Genomic DNA, 23,185 nt, shown 5'->3' on the forward strand with positions numbered 1-23,185 from the left:
AGAGTGTCATAAAAGTCATAGTGGGCCCTTATTTTTTCATTTGACAGGTATATATTGAGAGATGGCATACACAGTGGTCACAGGCAGGTACCCAGAGATAGACTGCTGGGGTTTGAACCCCAGCTTTATCACTTAGAGCTGGGTATCTTAGGAAAGTTACTTAGTTGTTCTTTGCCACGAGTTTCTCTTCTGTGGAAAGTAGGATAATAATGCTTACCTCATCATGTCACTCTGAGGATAAACTCAGTTAACAAATGTAAACCACTCAGAACAGGATCTGGCACACAAGCACTTTTTAAGTGTTAGCTATTGTCGTTATCATATGCTAGGCATTTTCATATTCTTGTCCCACTTTGATCCCTCTTAGGGCTGATGGAAACAATGATAGATAGGAACAGACAGATGTGTTGACGTGATGATGGAGGACATCCCATTAGATGGGCTGGTCTATGTCTCATTAGAATCATGGGTCCCAAATCTGAGCATGCACCAGATTCACCCTGAAGGCTTGTTAAAACACAGGTTATGGGGGCCCCACCTTCAGAGTTTCTGATTCAGTAAGTCTGGATAGGGTTGAGATTTTGCATTTCTAACGAGTTCCCAGGTGTTGCTGATGCTGCTGGTCCTAAGACTGCATTCTGAGAACCACTGTTGTGTAACAAGACAGGATGTCTGAAGCTCCAAGAGGAGAAAGAAGGGAGGATGCATACAGAGATAGGAGTTCTACAACAGTACCAAATAGGACTGAGGTATGGACACTAGGAGAAAGAGTCAAATGTTCATCCACTCATTGAGTAAATATTTATGCACTGCCCACTATCAGCAGGGCCCTGTATTCACCAATCAGTTGCAAGAACAAGGATTAAGCTGAGCAGAAACAACTGTGAGTCAGAGAGGACTATCGACTTACTGAATTTAGCCAGAACTGTGCTGCTATGGTTTGAACGTGTCCCCCAAAGTTTATGTGTTGGAAACTTGATCCCCAGTGCAACAGTGTTGAGAGGTAGGGTCTAATAAGAGGTGAAGTCGTGATGGCTCTACCTTTGTGAATGAATTGTAGTTATCACGGGAGTGGGCTAGTTATCTTGAGAGTGGATTTGTTATAAAGGTGAGTTCGGCCCCTTCTTGCTCTCACCTTCTCTTACCCTTCTGCCTTTCCCCATGGGATAATGCAGGAAGAAGGCCCCCATAAGATGCAGGCGCCTTGATGTGAGACTTCCCAGTCTCATGTCAAGTGAGCGAAATAAACTTCTGTTGTTTATAGATTACCTAGTGTCAGGTGTTTTGTTATAGAAACACAAAATGGACTAAAACAAGCACTAAACAAGCTTAGGCAAGTGATGTAATCTCTCTAGTTTCAATTTCCTGGACCAACAATGGGGATAATAGTTCATATGTACTAGGGTTGTTTTGAGAATTAAACAAAGATAAACTAATTAAACAAAGACAGGATAAACTAAGATTAAGTAAAGCACTTAGCATAGTGTCTGGCATATGGTATGTACCCAACAAATATTGGCTGTTGCTAGTATTATTATTGGGTCACCCTTTCAGATACATGCCAAGAGGTTCCTTTCCATAGAAGGACATTACAGTGAGTGTGGAATTAAATCTCACTAGGCCCAAAACCTAGAATCCTAGAGAGCAGAAAAATAATTTAAATCATAGGATTAAAAATCACAACCTGGCCACAAGGATTGAAAGACGCCTTTGGATAAGGGAGGTATTTGCGTCAGGGTCCTCCACGGAGCCCACAAATTGTACCAGAGTCGCCAGCAGCCAGCTATAGGTATAAGTATTCTTCTTGAGTTTTTTTCTTCTTAGTTTGCAAATGCAAGATAAAAATGAATTCCAGAACAATGGAAATCTGAGATGAGAATTAATTACAGCAAATTTGGCCAGGCCTCCTCCTAGGATCCCTCCAGTCTTCTGGGATGTGTTCTGACAACTTGCTGACTCTTTCATAAACCTCTGAAAGGGGATGACGTTCCTACCACTTCCCTTGAAAGAATATTCCACAGTGAAATATGACTCACTGTCGGGGTCCTTGTCTGTGCGATTCCCTTTCTTTTCTTGACCCACTTTTGTCTTACTGTGCCCTTTCATGCAGAGTCAAACGTAAGCCTCCCCTTGAGGAGGGTGTTCTGTGAGGACTGACATTTAAAGACCATTACCACTTCTTAAACTCAGCCCTGTTCATTTGGCCAAGTAAAGCATGTTTAATTCTTTTAATCTTCCCCCATAAATCAATCTCTACATTCCCTTAATAGTCCTTCTCCTGTGCTATGAAATCCCTGCAACCTGGTGGTCCCGAGCTCTTGTTCCGTTTAGACTTGAGAATTAACCAGTCAATCACGAAATGCCTGTGCAGGCGAACAGCCAGGCCTAGCCAGAGCTCCAAGTGCTCTCCCCACGCTTGGCTGCTGAAGGACATTGTGGGCCCAGAGAAGAGCCCTGTGATCTGCTGAGACAAAGCAAGGCCTGCCTAGTGGCCAACCTTGCTCAGATAGGTGTGGGTCATTTGCTGCTTGCTCTATGATGACCCTTTCAAATGGACCTGGCCCAGCTGGCCAAAGGTCAAGGGACTGCATGGGAAACCACCTGAGACACTTGTACCTCTCCAGCCTCTACTTCCCAGGGCAGGGAGGGCCACTGAATAAGCCCAGGCAGGGTCTTACCTGGAAGGTCCCGGCATGGTCTTCTTCCTTATCACCCTCTCTGTTCTCTTTGAGGGCAATTAATGTGAATCCTCTGAAGTAGGAGGGAGGAGCAGCTGAAAGTGTTACTGCAGAGAGAAAAGAAAGCAGGTTTTAAGTATAAGAATCAATTATTGTCCATTTGTCAAATGGGATAGACCTGAGTTCTCCATCAATATCCCAGACCTGTGGGTTACAGAGGCCGTGGACAGTGGTGAGGCCTTCATCCATTGATTTGAGAACTCTTAACCTCTTCACCCAGCTCCCTCTTACATTTCAGAACCTGTTAAATATCTGAGCTGCTATCTTACTTAGAGATTCTTGCATCAACCAGGGTTGTGGTAAGCTCTCTCCCAATAACCACAATTTGATAAAGATAGTCCCTGGTCAGAAACTCAATCTTGACAATTGTCTAACATTACACTTCCATTAGACTGGCCCAAGAGAAAACTAGTTCTTCACAGCACAAAATCCTGCAGGATGACCTTTGTGGCAGAGGCTGCTGTGTGTTCTTCAAAATATATTTCGTTTTTTTTTTGTGGAAACTCAGCTACACCACATTTCCCAGCCTCCTTTGCAGTTAAGTCAGCTTTATAACCAAGTTCTGCCAGTGGAAGTGATGGACAGACATGATATACAGTAGCCCCCTACAGATAAGGCCAAGACACATGCCAAGACCCCAAGTGGATGCCTGAAATAATGGATAGTACCAAACCCTATGCTTACGATGGTTTTCCTATATATACCTACATACATACATACATATGTATCTATGATAAAGTTTAATTTATAAATTAGGCACAGTAGGAGATCAACAATAACTAACAAGACACAATCATTATAACAATACTCAAAACAGCATGCAATGTAAAACTTATGAATTGTTTATTTTTGGAATTTTCCAATTAATAGTTTTGGACCACAGTTTACTGCAGGTAACTGAAACCACAGAAAGCAAAATCTCGGATAAGGGAGTACTGCTATACTCTACTTCCAAGCCTGACCTGTACGAACTTTCCACATGACCCTGCACTCTCACTCTCTTGCCTCTGCCTGCTTAATTCAGGGTCCAGCAGAAGACTCTGATGTCCCAGGAGGGCCATGGAACCACAAGAGGGAAGGAAACTGGGGATTTTAAACAAACCCGTGGAAAATCACCTACTGGCCAGAAACATCCATACTATACTTTGCATGAGCTGGAAATAAACTTATGTTGTGGAGGGTCACCTGTTACAGCAGCTGGAATTATAAGTCTGTTATACTCTTCCTTCCTACATCTACCCAGGGAACGATTTTTCCACTAAAATCTAGCTCGGCCAGGCATGGTGGCTCATGCCTGTAATCCCAGCACTTTGGGAGGCTGAGGTGGGCAGATCACAAGGTCATGAGTTCAAGACCATCCTGGCTAACACAGTGAAACCCCATCTCTACTAAAAATACAAAAAATTAGCCGGGCGTGGTGGTGGGCACCTGTAGTCCTAGCTACTTGGGAGGCTGAGGCAGGAGAATGGCGTGAACCCAGCAGGTGGAGCTTGCAGTGAACCGCGATTGCACCACTACACTCCAGCCTGGGTGACAGAGTGAGACTCCATCTCAAAAAAACAAAAAAAAATCTAGCTCAAGGGCCTTCTCAACAAGGCAATGGCAGTCCTCCCTCCCATTGGACCCCTAGTCTCCTGAGATGGAAATCTTTTATTGCACCATTTTTTTGTACTAAATTGCAATTCTTTGTTGGTTCACCTTCTCCACTGGACTGTGCTAATACAGGAGAGGGGCTGGGTTTTCATTCTCTTTTTATCCCTAGAACCTAGCACAGAGCCTGACATCTAATAGACATTCAATTCAAGTTTCTTTAAATTGATGTAAATTGGTATTTAAATTACTTTATGGCCTGCATAAAAGTGCTAAGATTCTGGACATTAGATATGGAATTACAGACTATTAGAACTTCAAGAGATCTCAAGTATCTTCTAATTCAGCCCTCCAATTTCATGGATAGGAAAGTAAAACATAGAAAGGTCAACAGACACACCTAAGATCATAAAATCATCCAGTGGCAACTTAGGGTCAGAATTGAAGGCCCACTCTCCCCAGTTTAACACTCTACCCATGGCTTCACAAACTGAATATATTCATCATGTTACGGATCTTCCACAAATATTGACTGATTATTAAGTTTTTAAACTTTAAAAAATCAATTCATTTGACATATAATATTTGTGAATATGATATGCAGCCTCCTATCAAAGACGAGCATTTAGTCTTCCAAATTCCTTAAACTAGTTTTAGCCCCGAAAATGAAGTGCCCTAAAGCTCCAACAAATAAAACCACTATCTTGGATAATGTAGTGGCTGCCCCTGAGCCACCAACAGAATGACACAGCAAAGAACTCTAAGACATAAAGAAGGTAAATGACATGCTGTGATTGGCCGGTTCATCCTACAAATGTAAAGGAGCTACTGATGTCTAGAAAAGATCAGATAGAAAAAAAGAAGGGGCTGGGCACAGCAGCTCATGCCTGTAATCCCAGCACTCTGGGAGGCCGAGGTGAGTGGATCACTTGAGGCCAGGAGTTCAAGACCAGCCTGGCCAACATGGTGAAACCCCATCTCTACTAAAAATACAAAAAATTAGCCAGGCTTGGTGGCACACACCTGTAATCCCAGCTACTCATGAGGCTGAGGCAGGAGAATTGCTGGAACCCGGGAGGCAGAGGTTGCAGTGAGCCGAGATTGTACCACTGCACTCCAGCCTGGGTGACAGAGCATGATTCTGTCACAAAAAAAAAAGAAAGAAAGAAAGAAAGAAAGAAAGAAAGAAAGAAAGAAAGGAAAAGAAGGAATGGAGGGGAAAAAAAGCACAACAAAGAAAGAAGAGTAAGAAAAGTGTGGTGCTCAGTGTCAAGCAAAAAAATGGTGGTTATGCTGTCAAGGGACAGAGCTGGGAATCTCTGAAGAACAGACAGACAACCAAAAAGCAGTCTTGGATTCTCTAGGGTGAGGGTGGGTGGTCTTCAAGGCCATTATACACAATTCTGGAGGAAGGGGAACAGAGGACAAAGCAACAAACAGTAAGGATACTCCAGATTTCTTCAAATGCCTTTTTACCATTTTAATGTGACCCTGGCACTAATATATTTCTGCTTCCCACGGCCAGCACCTGTGGCTCTTAAGTTGTGTCCCTGGTCCTCAGGTTACCAGAGACTACTCTGCCCAAGATGAAAGATCCAGCTGCCTTGCATCAGGTCAATACAATTCTTAGAGGCACTTTACACTCCAAAATGGCCCCACAGGATCTGACAGAAACTACCTGAAGGGACCATGCATGGGATCACAGGCTGGCAGGACACCTTTCCAGTCGCTATCCTGCTTCCCCCACTCTCTTACTAGTTTCCCCTGGGAGCACTTCCTTAAAACAATCACTTGCATCTAAATCCTCATCTGAGGCTTGTGTTATGATTTAAGATATGTTGAAGTTCTAACCCATACTTGGGAATGTGACCTCACTTGGAAATAGGGTCTTTGCAGATGCAGTTTGTTAAGATGAGGTAATGCTGGCTTTGGGTGGGCCCTAAATCTCATATGACTTATGTCCCTATAAGAAAAGACACAGAGACACACAGGGAAGAATGCCACAAGATGACAGAGGCAGATATTAGAGCCATGCATTTACAAGCCGCAGAAAGCTAAGGCCTGTTGACAACCACCAGAAGCTAGGTGAGAGGCATGGAACGAACTTTCAGAGCCCTCCAGAAGCAAACACCACCACCAGATATCTTGATTTCAGATGTCTAGCCTCCAGAAATATGAGAGAATAAATTTATGTTGTTTCAAGTCACCAATTTATGGTAATTTGTACAGCAGTCCTAGGAAATAAATACAATCAGCCTCCAGGGAACCCAATGCAAGACAGATAATCCCTGCTCCACAGCCACTGCCTTCAGGAAAAAGATCAAACTCCACAGACCAAGAAGCCCCCAGGCTCTGCCTGTCCAGCTTCACTAACCGTGCTCCCATTCCCCTGCCATACCACATTTCAATCCTTGGATTCACTCTCTAGAAGTTTCCCAAAATCCACGTCATGTCGCCCTATTGTATTTTTTCACATGCTACTCATATACCTTTGAATGGTCAAGCTACTCCATTCCTGGCAAACTTCAGAAATCAGCCAAATCTCCACCCTTTGTGTGATGTTTCCTCTGATTTCCCCAGAAAGACTTGGGTGTTCTTTTTCTTGGACCCTACTGGAATTAAAAATACCTACATAATGGGCATAGTAACAGCACTTACCTCGAAGTATCAGTGCAAGGTATAAATGAAGTAATATATGTAAAGTCCTTAGTAAATATGAACTCATTATTATCAATGAAAAGAGTATCAAATTAGATTATATTTTGTGTTTATGTGTTTGTTTTCACATTTGTAAGACCTTCAAGGGTAAGAACCCATCTGAGCTCAGCACAGTGACCAGTGCAGAGTTGATGTGCAATTAAATTTACTTGAGTGTTCATAGACTGGTTGGCTCAGTATTGCTAAAGATGTGATCCTCTAATTGATCTATCTGTTTCATCAATCTAAATTAAAATCCCAGTATGCTCGTTGTGATATTGACAAGCTGGTTCTAAAATTTATATGGAAATTCAAAGGGTCAAGATTGTCCAAGACAATCTTAATGAAAGAAGTGCAAAATTGAAGGGCTTATACTTCCAGATATCAAGATTTATGCAGCTACAGAAACTAAGCCACTGGACTACAGCAAAGTAAGAAAAATGGGCCAGTTGACCAGTTTAGGGTCTAGGAAAGTTCCACAAATATACAGAAGCTTGATTTATGACAAAGGATGTATTAAGTTGGTCCAAAAGTAATTGCAGTTTTGGCCATTAATGGTTTTACCATGGCAAAAACCACAATTACTTTTGCATCAACCTAATACATCAGAGCAATGGAGAAAAGATAATCTTTTCAGTAAGTGGTGCTAGGACAACAGAATGACTGTGTAGAAAAAGGTAAATCTTGGCCCTTAACTCACATAATACAGAGAGTAAATTCCACATAGATTGTAGAGCTAAATGTGAAAAGTAAAACAAAGTTTTAAGAAGGCAGCATGAAATAAGATGCAAATGACCTTGGAGTAAGAAAGATTTCTCACATAGAGCAAAAAAAAGCACTGACAATAAAGAAGATATATAAATGGAGTGATATCAAACTTTTGCTCGTCAAAAGATACCATTAAGAGTGAAGAAGTAAGTCACAGTGTCAAAGAAGACATTTGCAACCATATAACCAGAAACTGACTTTATATATCCAAAATATATAAAGAAGTCTTTCAGATCAATAAGAAAAAGACAGATAACCCAACAGAAGAAAAAAAAAGAAAGACAAATGCACAAACTAATACTTCACAAAAGAAGGTGCCCAATAGCCAATAAACATATGCAAAGGCTCTCAACCTCACTAGTCAACAGGGAAATAAAAATTAAATCTACAATGAAATAGTACTGCATATCTACCAGTTTGGATAAGTTTAAAAGAATTAACAATATCCAGTGATGTTAACTAGAACTTTCACATATTGTTGATGGAAGTGAAAATTAGCAATTTTACTGCTAAATTCTTTGGCAATGTTTACTGAAGCTGAACATACTCTTACCCTATCACCCAGCAATACCATCTTAAATCAACAGAAATGCGTATATATGCGCACCAAAGATACGTATAAGAATATTAACAGTAATGTTATTTGTAGTAGCATCCAAGTGGAAATACTCAAATGCCCATCAGCCCTAGAATGGGTATATAAATTGTAGCATATTCTTATAACCAAATGCCTCATAGTCATGAGTCATGAAAATGAACACATACTGCCACATGCAACATGGATAATTCTCACAAACATAATCTCGAGTGACAGAAGACAGGCACAAGAGAATACAAATGGTATGATTACATTTATATATATTTACATAAAGCTCAAAAACAGGCAAAGTAATTCATGGTGCTAGAGGTCAGGACAGTAGTAATATGTACAGGAAAGGCAGGGAGTGCAACATAGAGGCAGCATAAAAGATGCTGCTGAAGAGCTAGTCATGATCTGTTTCTTGATCTGGGTTCTGGTTACATGAGTATATTCAAGATGTGATAATTCACCACACTCCATGATTTGTAAGCTTTTCCTTATGTAAGTTATATTTTGATTAAAAGATTCTTAAACAATGTTTCTGAATGATAAATATCCAAACTTTTGTATATCTGTGCAGTGTGCTTAAATGGCTAATCATAAACTCAGCTTCCCAGAATACTGCATTCCTGTAGGTTCTAGAAAACTAAGGTTGTACACTACCCTATTAAATATAACACATGAGATGGAGGCTCTGGAGGCTGAACTCAGTGTGGGGTTTTAATCCATAATTATCACTGGTGATGATGTTGTTACACAGTATAATTTGAAGGAATAGAGGAGACTCTATCCTTCCAGAGAACCTCATTATACAACTTCCTTCTGAAAGGCACAAATGTGCAGTGTGTTCAGAGTCCCAGTAATAACCTAAAATGACTGCTTGGCAGTAAATAATAGAATCTTCTCTCTAATGACTCCTCCCAATTGCCTCCCCTGAGAGGCTATTAAGAGATCCAAGAAATTAAAGAAAAATGCTTATGAAGGGTTAAAAAAAAGGAATTCCATTCAGAGCCATCTTGTGAGTACATACGGGGAACTGATTAAGAGCAAACATTTAGGATTAGAATCCCAGAACTACCACTTATGTGATCTCTGGTAAATTACTTAATCTCTGTGTTTCTTTATTTTTAAAAAAGAGGTTGATGATATTGCCTTTCTTATAGGAATGTAGAATTAAATAAATATTTATCCCAGTGCCTGGAACATGTAAAGTGTTTAAGAATTTTAAGGGATGATGATGATAATGATGGTGGTAGTGGTTATGATGGTGATGGTGGTGAGTGGTGATGGTGATAATGGGGATGAAGATGATGATGAAATTGGTGATTATGATAAAAGTTCATGATGCACATCAGCCTGATTACCCAACAATGTGTTTCAAAGAGCTGGTCCTCAGGAACAATGATTGAACCTCCAAAGAAAAACTCTAGCAGGTGCCAGTGAAGGACCACTGGGAGGATTGCAATGGAGAGAATTGGCTTTGGGGACGATTCTTACAAGTTCAGGTTATGGTGAGACTTGGGTAAGTCCTTATAATAAACCAAGGCTTCCTACAGCCCATGACACTCAAAATAGAGTGCCCTGTGAGGACCTCCCTGCCCCTTTCACCCCCACACAATACCTCTTTACTTTTCTGGAATACCTCTCACCCAATGTTAGTTCAATATGTGTTTATGAAACTCTCTGGTAAATGCTTGTCTCCCCTAATAACCTGTACTCTCCATGAATGCAGAAACAAATGCTGTCTTGAACTCCACTGCATCTTTAGCATCTAGCATACCACTTTACACATAGTAAATGCTCAATAAATACTTGTCGAATGAATGAACAAAAAAGGTTTTATTTACCTTAAATGCATAGTTTTCTCATTCCTATTCTGGTCCCTTTCCCAAAGTTCCCATGGGTTACCTTGAACAATATGCCAACCTCCTTCATCCTTTTATCTTTACTGAGCATTTGGTCTATACTAGCTCAGGGCTACATCCCTGGAGATAGAGTAAAAAAGAAATGGCCTCTGCTCTCTAGGAGCACAGTCTAGTATCTGGAGGAAAAATACGTATCAACAGATATTTTTTTATAACATGTAAAGTGCATAAGTTATGGAGGTACGAACAATGTGTTCTGAGGTTGAAGAGGAGAGAACATCTGCGTCTATCTGGGTGAATTCGGAGAGGCTTCAAGGGGGAGGTAGTATTTGTGTTGTAAGTTGAATGAGGAATAGGAGTTTGTCCAGTGGACAAGGGAAGCAACAGCATCCCATGTAGCAGAAAGACGTAATGGGCCGGTCTTGCTCCTGGAAACCAGAACTAATTCTGTATTTCATAAGTTGCATTCTGGGAGGAAGGGTGTGATAAAAGGCTTGGTGAGGAAGATAAGCAGGGAGAAGATGATCAAAGGCCTTCAATGCCTTGGTAAGAAGTGTAGATATCACCCTGGGTGGGGGGATGATGCAGTACTGAAGGGTTTGAGCTAGGAAATTTCATATTCAGATTTATGGTTTAGGAAAATCAGGCTGGAGGCTGTGTAATTATTGAATTACAGCTTTGCCCTAAAAGTCACATCAGTAACAAAGGCTTGCCTTATTTATATGAAGGCTGATATTTCACAATAGAGCCTGGCCTCAAACCCCGACCCAGGGCAGAGTTCTTTCCATCCTTGGGTACACTTATCCTACCTAATTACCAAATAGCTTTCTGTGTCTTTCAAATGTTGGTGTGTCAACCTTCTAACAAAAACTCTAATAAACTATTACCCAAATTCATCTTCTATGCCTATTACCCTCATTGGATCTTGTCCAGTTCCATCTTCCTCCACACTCTGTCTCTTGGGTTTCAGAATTATTAATAGAAACCCAACCTCCATGAGAAGATCCTGAGTCCCAGCTCCATCCTATGGCCAGCCCCTGCCAACCACCTGCTGCTATGTGTTATTGAAATGCCCCAGTCTTCATGCTACACATCTCAACCACAATGCACTTCAGCTTCTGCCTTAACTTATAACATGGAGTTGTAAAGACTGTGGGGGCATTAAGTTAGTCACAGTGCTCCCCTTTCTACTCTGCACAACTTCCAGAGCTCTGAGGAACTGCAACTCATATATTTCTATGTAAAAAATTGGCACAATAATTAAGGTCACCTAGCCAGGATCAGGCAAGAAAAGATTTGCTGGTGATGGCCTGGAAGACTGGAAGGCAAGACTGATAATCCAAAAGTGAGCAGGTGAGGATGGTGGGGTTGGATTATGCTGTTCCCCTAGATGGCCTTCTTCGGTCAGTGCTCTCAGCATCCCCAGGCAGAGATGAAGTTTCTCCCATTCAAACTGAAGATCATGCATACTTAAATTTGTAAGTGTCATTTTTCTATAACAGACGTAGCTAACAGACTTATTTCAAATTTCCCATTTATCATGTGTAATTTTGGGCAAGTTACTCAAGCTCTCCTTGTCTACATGTCCTTACCTATAAAACCGCAGTAATATTTAACAGTATGTACCTCTTGTTGTCATCATGACAATTAATGAATTGGTAATAGGAAGTATATAAAAACATTTGCTAAATCAATAAAATATATTAAAAAATAAATCAGTCTCCTCTGTGAAATAAGGATCATAATTATCATCTCATGGATTTGTCATGAGGATTCAAGGAGATAATGCAATCAAGCGCACTGCAGCAGCTCAATAAAAGTTAATCCTTTCCCCCTTGTGTGACCTCATCATGGAACAGCTCAGAGCCAGATGAATGGGTCCTGAGCTGAACAACATGTGGATAGCAGGAGGAATAATAGGAAGGATGCCTCTGGGGAGGTAGAGATGTGTCATCTAAGAGAACGTATCTGGGAATGTGGACAAGGGCAGGAAGCTCTGGGGGACCCCCACTGCTGCCCCTACTCTGACCCTGTGGTCACTGGGACTTCCAATCACAGTTCGTCCTCCCTCCTCAGATATCAAGTCACAAAAGTGACTGTGATCCAGAGCCAGTCTATCTCCATGCCATTGCCCTGGGCATGTGACCCACCCTGGACTAATCACAATCTTCCCTGGGATGTTTCAGTTTGTAGTTAGAAGGAAAGGGGTTTTTCTTTTAGTCACAGGATGAGCTAAGAGGATTTTCACTGAAGATTGCTGGCAGCTATCCTCCCTGTCATTTGGAGAAAGTTTATCTGTAGTAAGAAAAAATGAGGACAAAACACAGCCAAGAGATTAAGGATGGAATGAGCAAGTCAGAAAAGGTGGAAGCGAGGGACAAAAAAAGATAGAGCGAAGGAGGGAAGAGGGGACAGAGAGAGAGATGGAATGACCCCATTTGAGTCACTAGACCCATTTATGCCTGAAGTAAGAGCCACCCCTGGGCTTTGCAAATATGGGAATCAGTGCATTCCCTTTTCTGTTTTAGTTAGGTTGACTTTGTTCCTATCACTTGCAGTGATAATTTTGAAGCAAAGAAAGAAAACACTCTGCCTAAACTATAAGAATCACCAGCAGGCTCAGGAAACAGTATTTAGAACTAAACTGAGGTGGCTTATGGTGGGGGTGGCAGTTCATATGTAAATGTCACTGGGATGATAGCAGATCTGTTGACTTCAAAACTAGCTAAATATCAGCTTTAGGGAAAGACTCTAAGGAATGTCAGAGGGCTCTATCCTAGACTCTTTAAGTTGCTCAATATTCTCATCAACTTCATTGATAAAGACTTACAAGACCTTCTTATCAACACTGTGGATAATTCAAAATTAGATTATGTCAATAAGTCACTTGGTGACCGAATACAGATTCACGAATGGCTGACAGCTACAGGGATGGATCCAAACCATCCGAACGAGAAACCATGTCAAATTTTATGTTCAAGGACCATTTTCACTAGTCTAGGTTAAAGAGGGAAGCAGGCCTTCCAGAAAATTGCAAGAATTTGAGTTGGCTGCAAGCTCAGTGTGATTCCAGACTGCAGCACAGCTGCCAAAATGGCAAACACAAGACCTGGCAAGCTTCACACAAGCACAATGTCCAGGACAAGGAGATAATCATTCTGTCATGTCCTGCCCCTAACAGACCACATCTGGGGCACAAAGTACAAGGGAGCAAGCAACTGCAACCCACAAAGAATGGTTAAAGAAACGGGACATTTTAGTCAGAAGAGAAACCATAACAGCTATTTATTCACAAACATCTTAAGGGCTGACATATGGCCCAGGGGAGACCTCATTTTGCTTGATTCCAAAGAACAGAACTTTGGACAGATGTGTGAAAGTTACATGGGAGGCAGACTTTGGTGGCAGAGAAGTACAAGCAAATCAGCCCTGGCTCAAGCTTCGCCAGTCTGTGAGTGTGGCTACCTAAGGAAAACTCATGATTCTCTTCTCCTCATCACCCTACTGCCAAGCGGGAAATGCTGTAGTCGTGTCGGCTTTGAGGATATTCCACTGGTCACCAAATGAGTGTGTCCCATAGTAACAAGATAGGGCAATGATGTGACCAGGTGCTAATGTGTGTGGGAGACTGGGGCTGGGACTAGGAGAGGTAGTGATGGTGAAGCATGCGCATAGGAAAGGGGACACCTTTCCTTTGTGTCTTACCATTTTCCTTTAAAAGAGAGAGAGAAAAAAGAATATAAGATTCCTAGAATCCAGCCTTTTGTTAGCGTGGGGCCCAGGAAAGTTTTTAAATTAAATTGAATTTTAGTTTAGTTTTTGCACTCTCCAAAGGCATAGCTAGGTTTGGAAAGTACTACAAATGACTCCACAACGTGCTGGTTCCAGGGAAAGTCACTTTAATAATTGGTGTCTAGGTTTGATGGCTCAATAATCCCCTCAGCCCTACTTCTCCAGATACTCAGAGCCAGTTTCTTAGAGTCAGTTTCTGAGGTTGGCAGCCCCTTGCCTCTGCCCTTTTGCCTACTGTTGCTCTGCTTTTCACACCACAGCAACAGTGTTTCTGCTTCCACCATGCATGCAACTGCTCTCTCCTCCCTCCTAGTGGTCTGCACCCTGGATGCAGGCCATCTGCCCTCTGCCTCTGGCCAATGCCCCTGTGGCATTGGGCATCCTTTCTCTCTGCCGCCACCACCTGGAGCTCCTTGCCCCCTGTCTGCCATCCCTTGGGTGCTCACCTTTCTCTCTGGCTGAGAGAGAAACACTTTCCCCTTCCTCCATCTCTCTTAGAGAGCTTGTACCAGGGTTCTTGGGGCTTCAATGATACTTTATTTTTTTTTCCAACAAATAATGATTTAATGCCTGCTATGCCCAGGCATTGTTCTGAAATTGAAGATAAAATGGCAAATAAGAAATACAAAGTCTTTGCTCTCATAAAGCTTGTATTCTAGCTGTAGGAAGCAGATAATAAACGACAGAATTTCAGAGAGTGTTTAAGGCTATGAAGTAAACAAAATCAGGCAAAAGTGATGGGAAACATAAATTGGTAGTGAGAGAAGCCTCTTTAAAGAGATTCCCTTAAAAGATAAGGAGTCAACAATGCAAAGATCTGGGGACAACCATCCCAGGCATGAAGACGAGCAAGGATGAAGGCCCTGGGGAGGGAATGAGCTTAGTGTATTTGGAAAATTCAACGGACAGTGTTGTCAGGGGTTGGGAGAGCTTCCTGTAGCACCTAGAATCACCATTTGGTTCATACATCCTGCTGTGACTGTTACTCTGCCCACCTGCCCACACTCCTGCCCCATACATGGTGACTTGTTCTTGAAACTCTTCCCTGCCTCTCTCACCCAGTCCATGAGACATATTTGCAAATATCTCAACCACAACTGTAGAGAGGGCTCAAGTTATTTCCTGTGGGTCTTCTAGCCTCAAGCAAATCAGTAGATGTGGGTGGTTCCCTTGTTTAACTTTTCCTGAACATTTCATGGAAGTTATAAATATTCTGTGAAAGGTAGAAGCCTGCTCTACATAGACCTTGCAAAGGACTTTTGGTGTTCTCACTTAACTCCTTGCCTTGTCCTATCTGCACCCCAACTCCATCCCTGCCAAAACATAATGTAAAAGTGGGGCATTTTATACCAGCAAGAGCTGGCAAGCATCACAAAAGACCTTTTGTGTGATATAGCAAGCTTCCTGACACTATAGATGCCCCAAGAGAGGTGCATTTGGTAAAAATCAAACACAATTGCACACTACTGGAGGAGAAAAGAGAGAGAATGTAATGCTTTAAATGACTTGGGCCATATGTCACTCCGTTCAATGCATGAATGTGCTCAGCAAGCATGAGATGAGCCTCTCAGCTTCCTCACTCCATCATATGATGAGGATTTTGTACTTGCATATCAGAGCAAACCAAGGGTTTATCTGCTACTCTACTGAGGAAATATTGCTCTCTTCCAATGCTGGAGGGAAACTAGACGTGCTAGACTTTTTGATACATGCCAATTTGTTTCTATTCCTCTTACAGGAATATTGGGGGTAGGGTGTTTAGATAAGGCTAGGTTGAAGCTGCTATCTGGGTTTTATCTTATGTGTAATTTCAAAGGATTACTTTTGACTTATGTGATTTTTGCTTTCCATGGCTCTTTTTGAATCTAGCCCTCTAGTCCCATCTTAATGGAACTCTGCCATACTCAAACATTTTCTTTCATTTTCATTCTGAATGTATACCCCAGTGGGTTTTCATTTTTCTTTTTCTCTTCCCACACCACCCCTTTGCTTTCTTGCTTTATTTGCTTAACCCTCATTCCTTTTGTTCTTTGCTACTTCCTCTTTTATTGAGAAAGGAGAATGAGACAAAAGAGGCCACAACACATGCTTGCACATACACACCCCAGAACTCCTGCCTCTGCTCTTTTTCCCTTCTTTCTTTTGAGACAGAGTCTCACTTTGTCACCCAGACTGGGTGCAGTGGCACAATCTTTACTCACTGTAGCCTCAACTTCCCCAGCTCAAGAGATCCTCCTGCCTCAGCCTCCTGAGTAGCTGGGTCTACAGACATGAGACACCACAGCCAGCTAATTTTTGTATTTTTTTGTAGAGATGGGGTTTTGCCATATTGTACAGGCTGATCTTGAACTCCTGGGGTTAAGCAATCCACCTGTCTCAGCCTCCCAGAGTGTTGGGGTTACAGGTGTGAGCCACTACATCTGGCTTCCTCTGCTGATTCTTAGCAGGAACATCAGTTTATATGTTGTCAAGTTCATGCACCTAGATGACCTTTCACTGAGAGAATAAGACATATTGTGTTTTTACGTGACTGTGCATGAAAATATGTGACAGAGACAGTTAATATGGTTCTCACAAATTTATTCTGTTTCATCTTTTAGAAAAATAAATCCTCCTTCAAGTTTTAACTGGGCTCATGGCTACCCAGCTAAATGCTATATTTCCCAGCCTCCCTTGCAGCTAGGTATGACCACATGACTAAATTTTTGCCAACAGAGTGTGTTTAGCAGTGCTGGGTGCAGTTCCTGGGTCACATTATTAAAAGAAAACTGCTGTCCTCTACTTCCTCTCCCCCCAGTCCCCTGCATGCTGACTGAATACAGATGTGCAGAGGTTCTCCTCAGCTGTAATGGTACTGAGGAGAATAACACCTTAAAACAGTGCTGTTTAGTAGAAATAAGCTCAAGCTAGGTGAAATTAATTTTGTTAACAGGTATCCATGAAAACATGTGAAAATAGGCAAAATTAGTTTTAACTAGTGTATTTTACTTAATATATACAATTATAATTTTAATATGTAATAATACACAAATTATTGAGACGTTTACTCTTTTTATACTAAATTTTCAACAATCATTGCATATTTTATACTTACAGCACATCTCAATTCAGAATAGCCACATTTCAAGCACTTCATAGCCACACATGGCTAAGTAGCTACGAACTAGACAACAGAGTGCAAGAAGATGTCAGGGGAACAAGGTAGAAGGAGCCTGGTTCCTGGATGGCCTTATGGAGCAAAGCCTCCTATCATGCTGGATCTTCCATTTACCTCTTGTTTAAAACACTGTGTTTTGGGTTCTGTTAGTAACATGAGCTTAGCCTGTACTATGACTAATATAACATGGTAAGAGTCCCCCCATCTCAACAGAAATTGATATTGACCTATATATATGTGTGACAGTCTGTATAACAAGCAAATGGACAGTGTGAGAGTGAAAAGCTCCTCATATACCAGCCCATAGTGGTAAATGTATCAGTGATTATGGCTTCTTGATGCAATTGAAAGAGTCAGCTGTAATGAAACAACTTACCTGTGTATGGGGAAGTACTCAAGTTTTAAACCTTGAAAAATTCCATTTGATATGCTTTTTGCTATGTTTTTATTTCTTTCATTTCCTAAAACTCAGAGCAATAAACAATCTCCACAACCATTAAGCATTAGCTATAGCTGCATTTTCTAATTTTTTATTATCAGTTTGTACTACTTATTAAAAGTAGTAATGGTTAAAAAATAGTTACATAAAAAAGCGGGAATGGTGCAAGAAAGGGAAGAGAGGTAGGAGGGGTGGCTTAATTATATCATCAGCAGCATTTACATTTTTAAAAACTCCACCAGCCAGGAAATAGTTTAAAAGACCTCATCCTGTGTAAATTTCTCAGATCCTAAATATGTCCTTTCCAAACATACAATTTTGCAGGCATGGTCATATAACATCTGTATGTAAAAATGAAACAACAGTAAAATCTATTTTTTCTTTTTTCTTTTCTTTCTGTTTTTTTTTTTTTTTTTTTTTTTTGCTTCCCCCCTATCCAATTTCCTTTTGTTTCCCCATAAACAAATTAATCCTCTAATTTATGGAGAAATACAACATTGAAGCCAATAAGAGAAAAGAGCAAATGTGAATAAGGATTTATCACTTTATATTACTTTGTAGTAATATAAAGTAATTCTCCTGAGAGATGTCAGTTACTATCTTGATTTGTTGTTCTGTTTTCCTTGAAGGAAGGCTCACCATCCAGAAGGCTGAGGGTAGCTGAGTGAATTTCATTCTATTCCCAACTAATTTCATTGAGTCAACACAGAAGACAGGTTAAGAGCACAGATTTAGGAGTCAGACAGATCTGAGATCGTATCCTGATTCTGCTGATTATTAGCTGTGTGACCATGGGTAAGGAACTAAATCTCTCTGAGATTTAGTCTTCTTATCCGTAAAATAGTAACGATCAGGAACTTCCTCAAAGTACTATAAGTAATAAGTGAGATGAGTAGGAAGAACTTAACACAGTATCTTATCCAGGGCTTTGCTGCTAAGTATTTTTCTATTTCCAAAATAATCATCTCATATTTTTTTAGCAACCACTGTGTAACAATTTCTTTTGACATGAATTATTTCTAATTTTCACAGGAATGTTGGGAAAAAATCAAAACACTCTCATTTTACAGATAGAGAAATTGGCTCAGAGAGGTGAAGTGGCTTCCTGGGATCACACAGTGAATATGTGACCAAGCAGGACCTGACACCAACCCGCCCAACATCAAAGCCTGTGCGCTTTCCACCAGTCTGAGGTGTCTACTCCTGTGGTCAGTGTGTGTCTCAGTGTGGGACAAAGAAAAAGCCATGCAGCTTTGGAGGTCTGCAAACCTCCCAGTTTAGGATAAAACCCCCAATTATGCTTGAAGTTGGACCAGCTTTTGAAACCTCTACTGGACATTCTTTTCCCATCAAGTTCCTTGAAATGTCCCTTTAAAAAACATCTAGGAAAAGCCACTCTCATTAGCCAGAGTCTGACTTTATTTTCCTAATAAGCAGACCTCTGGTAAGACAAAAGAGCCTCTTTTATTTTCAGTCAATTATTGAACATTTCAGTGGATTTTCTTCTATTTGGCTTGAAATTGTGATCTGGGAAAGGCTGGTCCTGCAAATTGTCCTCCTATATAAGGGAAGCCCCTTGAGGATCCTCAACTTGTTATTTTTAATCACTGTAATCTCCTTTTCAAAGGAGGCCCTGGTCAGAAACAGAGCAGGCCTTTCAGAGCTTTCTAAAGCACAATTATTGCCGTTGGAGGGAGGGGGGACTGTGGGAAGAGGGAGGGAGAATAGAAGTGGTGGGAGAGAAAAGGAAATCAATATAATACTAACAACTTGGAAAAGACAAAATAATGATCTCAACTGGATTCAGGTTTTGGGGAAGAAATCCCATGTTTCAGTCTTTTTTTAATAGTGACCATTTTATTCCGGTCTAGAGTACCTAAAGACTATACTTAGACAGCAGGCACAAAGAACAGAAGCTGCTTGGGGATGAACTGGAATACTGTGGACAAAGATTTGAGGCAGGAAAACAAGTCATTGATTCCAAGGATTGTGAGGGATCCTAATTCAGGAAAAAATTAAAAAGCAAATAGAACACCAGCGGAATGCCAACTTAACAGCCTTAAGTCAGGACAATGAGCAGAATGTGTTCGAGTTACTTTTAACATAATTATTCTAAGAAAGAAGGAGCCAGCAGAAAATGTCACAAACTAGGCCAGCAACTTTTCTTTCAAACTTTGAGTGGCGGAATCAGGTTTGCTAATTGCAGAATATTTACTTGGAAAACATCAGCATGGTTCCTGCAAGATCTCTTTCAAGGTCTTTTAGCCATAAGAAGGGAGAAAAGATGATTGCCCAATCTATAGCCTGAGTTGAGGTGTCAAAGTCCAGACGGCTGTTTAGGCAGGAGTAGCCTGAAGGGTGAAAGTCCAGGACACTCCCTATCCAGTCCCAGTTCCTCACCTGCTGGCCCTGGACTTTTAGGTAGTTCTAAAACCTCTTTAGCCCCGTGAATACCAGCTGTACCTCCTTCCCAGTGTTAGGGCCACCAGCTGCCAATGCCCAACTAAAACACGGAGGATTAGTGTGAAAAGAGACACTGGGTACACTTGGCCTGAACCCCAGACTAGCCTAAGCCACTGAAACAATCCTCCTGGGCTTGGATTAGCGACAGTCTTACGCAAGGCTCCTGATAATGAAGAAATACCTCATTCATTAATTCAATTAATTCATGAGGACCCAAATAACCACCATTCACTGGTAGATGAATGGGACTGGAGGAGAGCTGAGGAAACCTGCTTTCAAATGCACACATGCTTTTCAAAAACAAAAATCTGATCAAGAACCTACCTCCATTAGTAAATCAATAAAGGCCTCACATTCAACTCTTACGCTTATTAGGCATCTCTTTTAGCTCAGGCACACTCACCTTTGTAAACTCATATCACCACCAAGAGAGGGTGGATAAACAGCTTTTTTTGTTTGTCTGTTTGGCTTTTTTTTTCTTTTTTTTTTTTTTTTTTTCCAGCTAGGAAATAGGTGCAGAGAAATTAAATGACTTGCACAAGGCCACACAGCGAGTAAACCCAAGTCTGTTGGACTCCAGAGCCACTTCTTTCTCTGCTACGTGGAGCGGGGACAGTTTCCTCTGTGAACTCAGGTCCTCAGTTTTGGGGAGGGCTGAATAGGCCAGTGAAGTTATACTCGCTTCCCTGCGGTCCACAGGGAGGATCGGCCCCCTCCAGGCTCCACTGAGTGGCAGTCGCCGCCCGTCGGCGCGGCTCGCTCCAGCCAGGGTGCCAAGCCGCGCACTCCCTCCCGGGCTGGGCGGGGTGTTCTCCGCCCAAAATCTTTCTTTGTGGAGCTGCGCGCCGGGGTCAGATTGTTCCTCGCAAAGTGCTCAGCACGCCAAGGTGCCAAGGGAACCAAGGAGCCGGCTTGGGGTAGCTCCGGGTGGAGAAAGTCGGGGACACAAACCCGGGAAAGGGGGAAAAGCCGTCCAAGAAGGGTGGCCCCTGGCTTTGGTCTCCAGCATGGCCCTGGCGCCCGCTGACACTGCCCCAAACTTTATCCTGTGTTGCTCCCACCGCTTCCGTCCAAGGTTCTCTGGGGAACTGGGAAGGCGGGGAGAAAAGTACAGTAGCTGGGAGCCCATTTGCCCCACCAGGTGCCCCAATGACCCGCTCCTCCCTGCTTAGCACCAGAGCTGACGTACGAAGGGGCGAGGGTGAGGGGACACGCTCCTTGGCGGGACCCAAGGTGAGGCCAGACAGGCTCCCTTCCCTTCCTGGTTACCTGTCCCCCACCCGGAGAGCGGCGGCTGCTGCACGGGGAAACGATGTCTGGGAGATGACCCTGCTGAGGAGCGAGGTGGCGGGCCTGGGGATACAGTCAGGCGTCTTTAGGTCGGTGCTGGTCGAGCTGCCTGTCCCGCCCAGGAGGCGCTCACCTGCTTGGACACCTCCTGCCTGAGCTCCCGAAACCCAGCACTCAGCCGAGCGGCGTAGGCGCGACATCCCTGGGATGCAGAGACTCCGAGCTGCCGGAGCCAAGGTTCCCCGGCTTCCAGGGAGCAGGCCTTGGGCATCGGGGCTTCTCTTTCCATCTTCATCCAACTCCCCTTTCAGTTCGGAGCTTACCCAAAGCTCTTTGAGGACCCTGTCCCCACTGGGGACCTGTTCTGGAAACCCAAGATCCTCCATCTCGTCTGGGACCACGAGAGAATAATTTGGGGTTCTTTCCAAGGACCCTTTCGAGGAGCTTTAGGCTGTCCCTGCCCCTCCTTCTCGCGCCCCAGGACCGGTTAGGGAGAAGCCAAGTCCCTTCTCCTGAAGAGACCTATCTAGGGAAGCCGGAGTGGCCGTCCCGCCCGGGGCCGGTCTTTGAGAATCGGGTACCCTCTCCTTCAGGGCCAGAGTGGGGAAAGCTGGGGTCGCTGCCTTGCCCGGGACCCGACCAAGAGAAACCTGGATCCCCTCCAGACCGATTTGGAGAAAGGCGGGTTTACCTCCCTCCTGCAGACCGCCGGGGGAGAAGCGAGCCTCCCTTGCAGTCAGGCTGGCGTGACGCGTGGCTCCGCCTGGGAACCGCGCGTCGGAGATGCGGGCTGCCTCTCCTGGCTGCGGCCCCCGCGACGGCCCAGTACGCTGGCTTAGGATCCGCGCCGAGCTCGCAGCTGCAAGGGCCGAGGGCAGCCAGGACAGAAGGGCCCTTGCGGGGCTGCACCCGCGCGGCGCGCCCGGAGACCGCGCGCCCTCCTCCGGCACCGCTAGGTCGGCGCCCTCCGGGGACCGGGTCCCGCGCTCCCAACGCCACGCCGGGCGGTCACTTACCGCGGTAGCTGGTTCCCGGCTTGTAGAAGTCGGGGTCGCCCTCCACGCGGAGGCTGAACTCGGTGTAGCCCTCGCGACGCGTGCCCTGGGCGCGCAGGATACGGCTGCAGTAGCCCTCTGACTTGGGCACTTTGTCCAGGGTCTCGTCGGAGAAGGCCAGCGCCGCGGCCAGGGGCAGCACCAGGGCCAGCAGTGCCGGCGTCCGGCTCAGCTTCAGGGGCGCCGGGGACAGCCTCATCCTCGCGGCCCCCAACTTTGTGCCGCGTCCGCCGGCCTTCGCCACGCGACTCCTGCCCGAAGTGGACCCGACGAAGGCGCGACCTGGCGGAGCCGGGGCGGAGAGAGGGAGCTCGGAGCCGGCGTCGGCGACTCGGAGACCTTGCCAGGCTCGGCTTGGCGGCCGCGGAGCTGCGCTGCGCTGCGCTGAGCTGAGCCGAGCCGAGCGAACGAGAGCAGCGCGAGGAGGGGAGGGCCGCGGCGAAGGAGCGGGAGGAGGGAGGGCTGATTTTGCCCAGATCCCCCAGCGCAGCGCTGTTTTGTTTCCTCCGAACTGACGATTAGCAACGCGGCCGTGTTTATTTTGCGACATTGGGTTCCCAGGGTCTGACGAAGAAATCGTGGCATACCGGACACTGTAGGCTCTGTCCCATCGCCTAGGAGGCTGCTGCTCCAACCCCCAGCTACACTCCGGACCCTCTGGAGGACGGTGCTCAGAGGAAGGAAAGCCTGAGAAATAACTTTTGTAGCACACCTGCTCTGTGCCCAGCAATATGCTTGGCGGCTTACTTAC

The 23,185-nt window shown here is 43.9% G+C and overlaps 1 protein-coding gene across 1 annotated transcript in view; it reads right to left on the reverse strand.

Moving 5' to 3' along the window:
- Nucleotides 1-22,848, reverse strand: part of SPON1 (spondin 1) — a 318,461-nt gene extending 295,613 nt beyond the window's left edge. Inside the window, exons 1-2 of the mRNA XM_023230828.3 lie at nt 22,396-22,848; nt 2,679-2,785 (exon numbers count right to left, since the gene is read on the reverse strand). Coding sequence (XP_023086596.1) covers nt 2,679-2,785; nt 22,396-22,633 — 345 coding nt within the window. The 5' untranslated portion in view covers nt 22,634-22,848. The remainder of the gene's footprint in view (nt 1-2,678; nt 2,786-22,395) is intronic.
- Between the last annotated feature and the right edge of the window lie 337 nt (nt 22,849-23,185).

Source organism: Piliocolobus tephrosceles, chromosome 13, assembly GCF_002776525.5.
Source record: "Piliocolobus tephrosceles isolate RC106 chromosome 13, ASM277652v3, whole genome shotgun sequence".
Taxonomy (NCBI): domain Eukaryota; kingdom Metazoa; phylum Chordata; class Mammalia; order Primates; family Cercopithecidae; genus Piliocolobus; species Piliocolobus tephrosceles.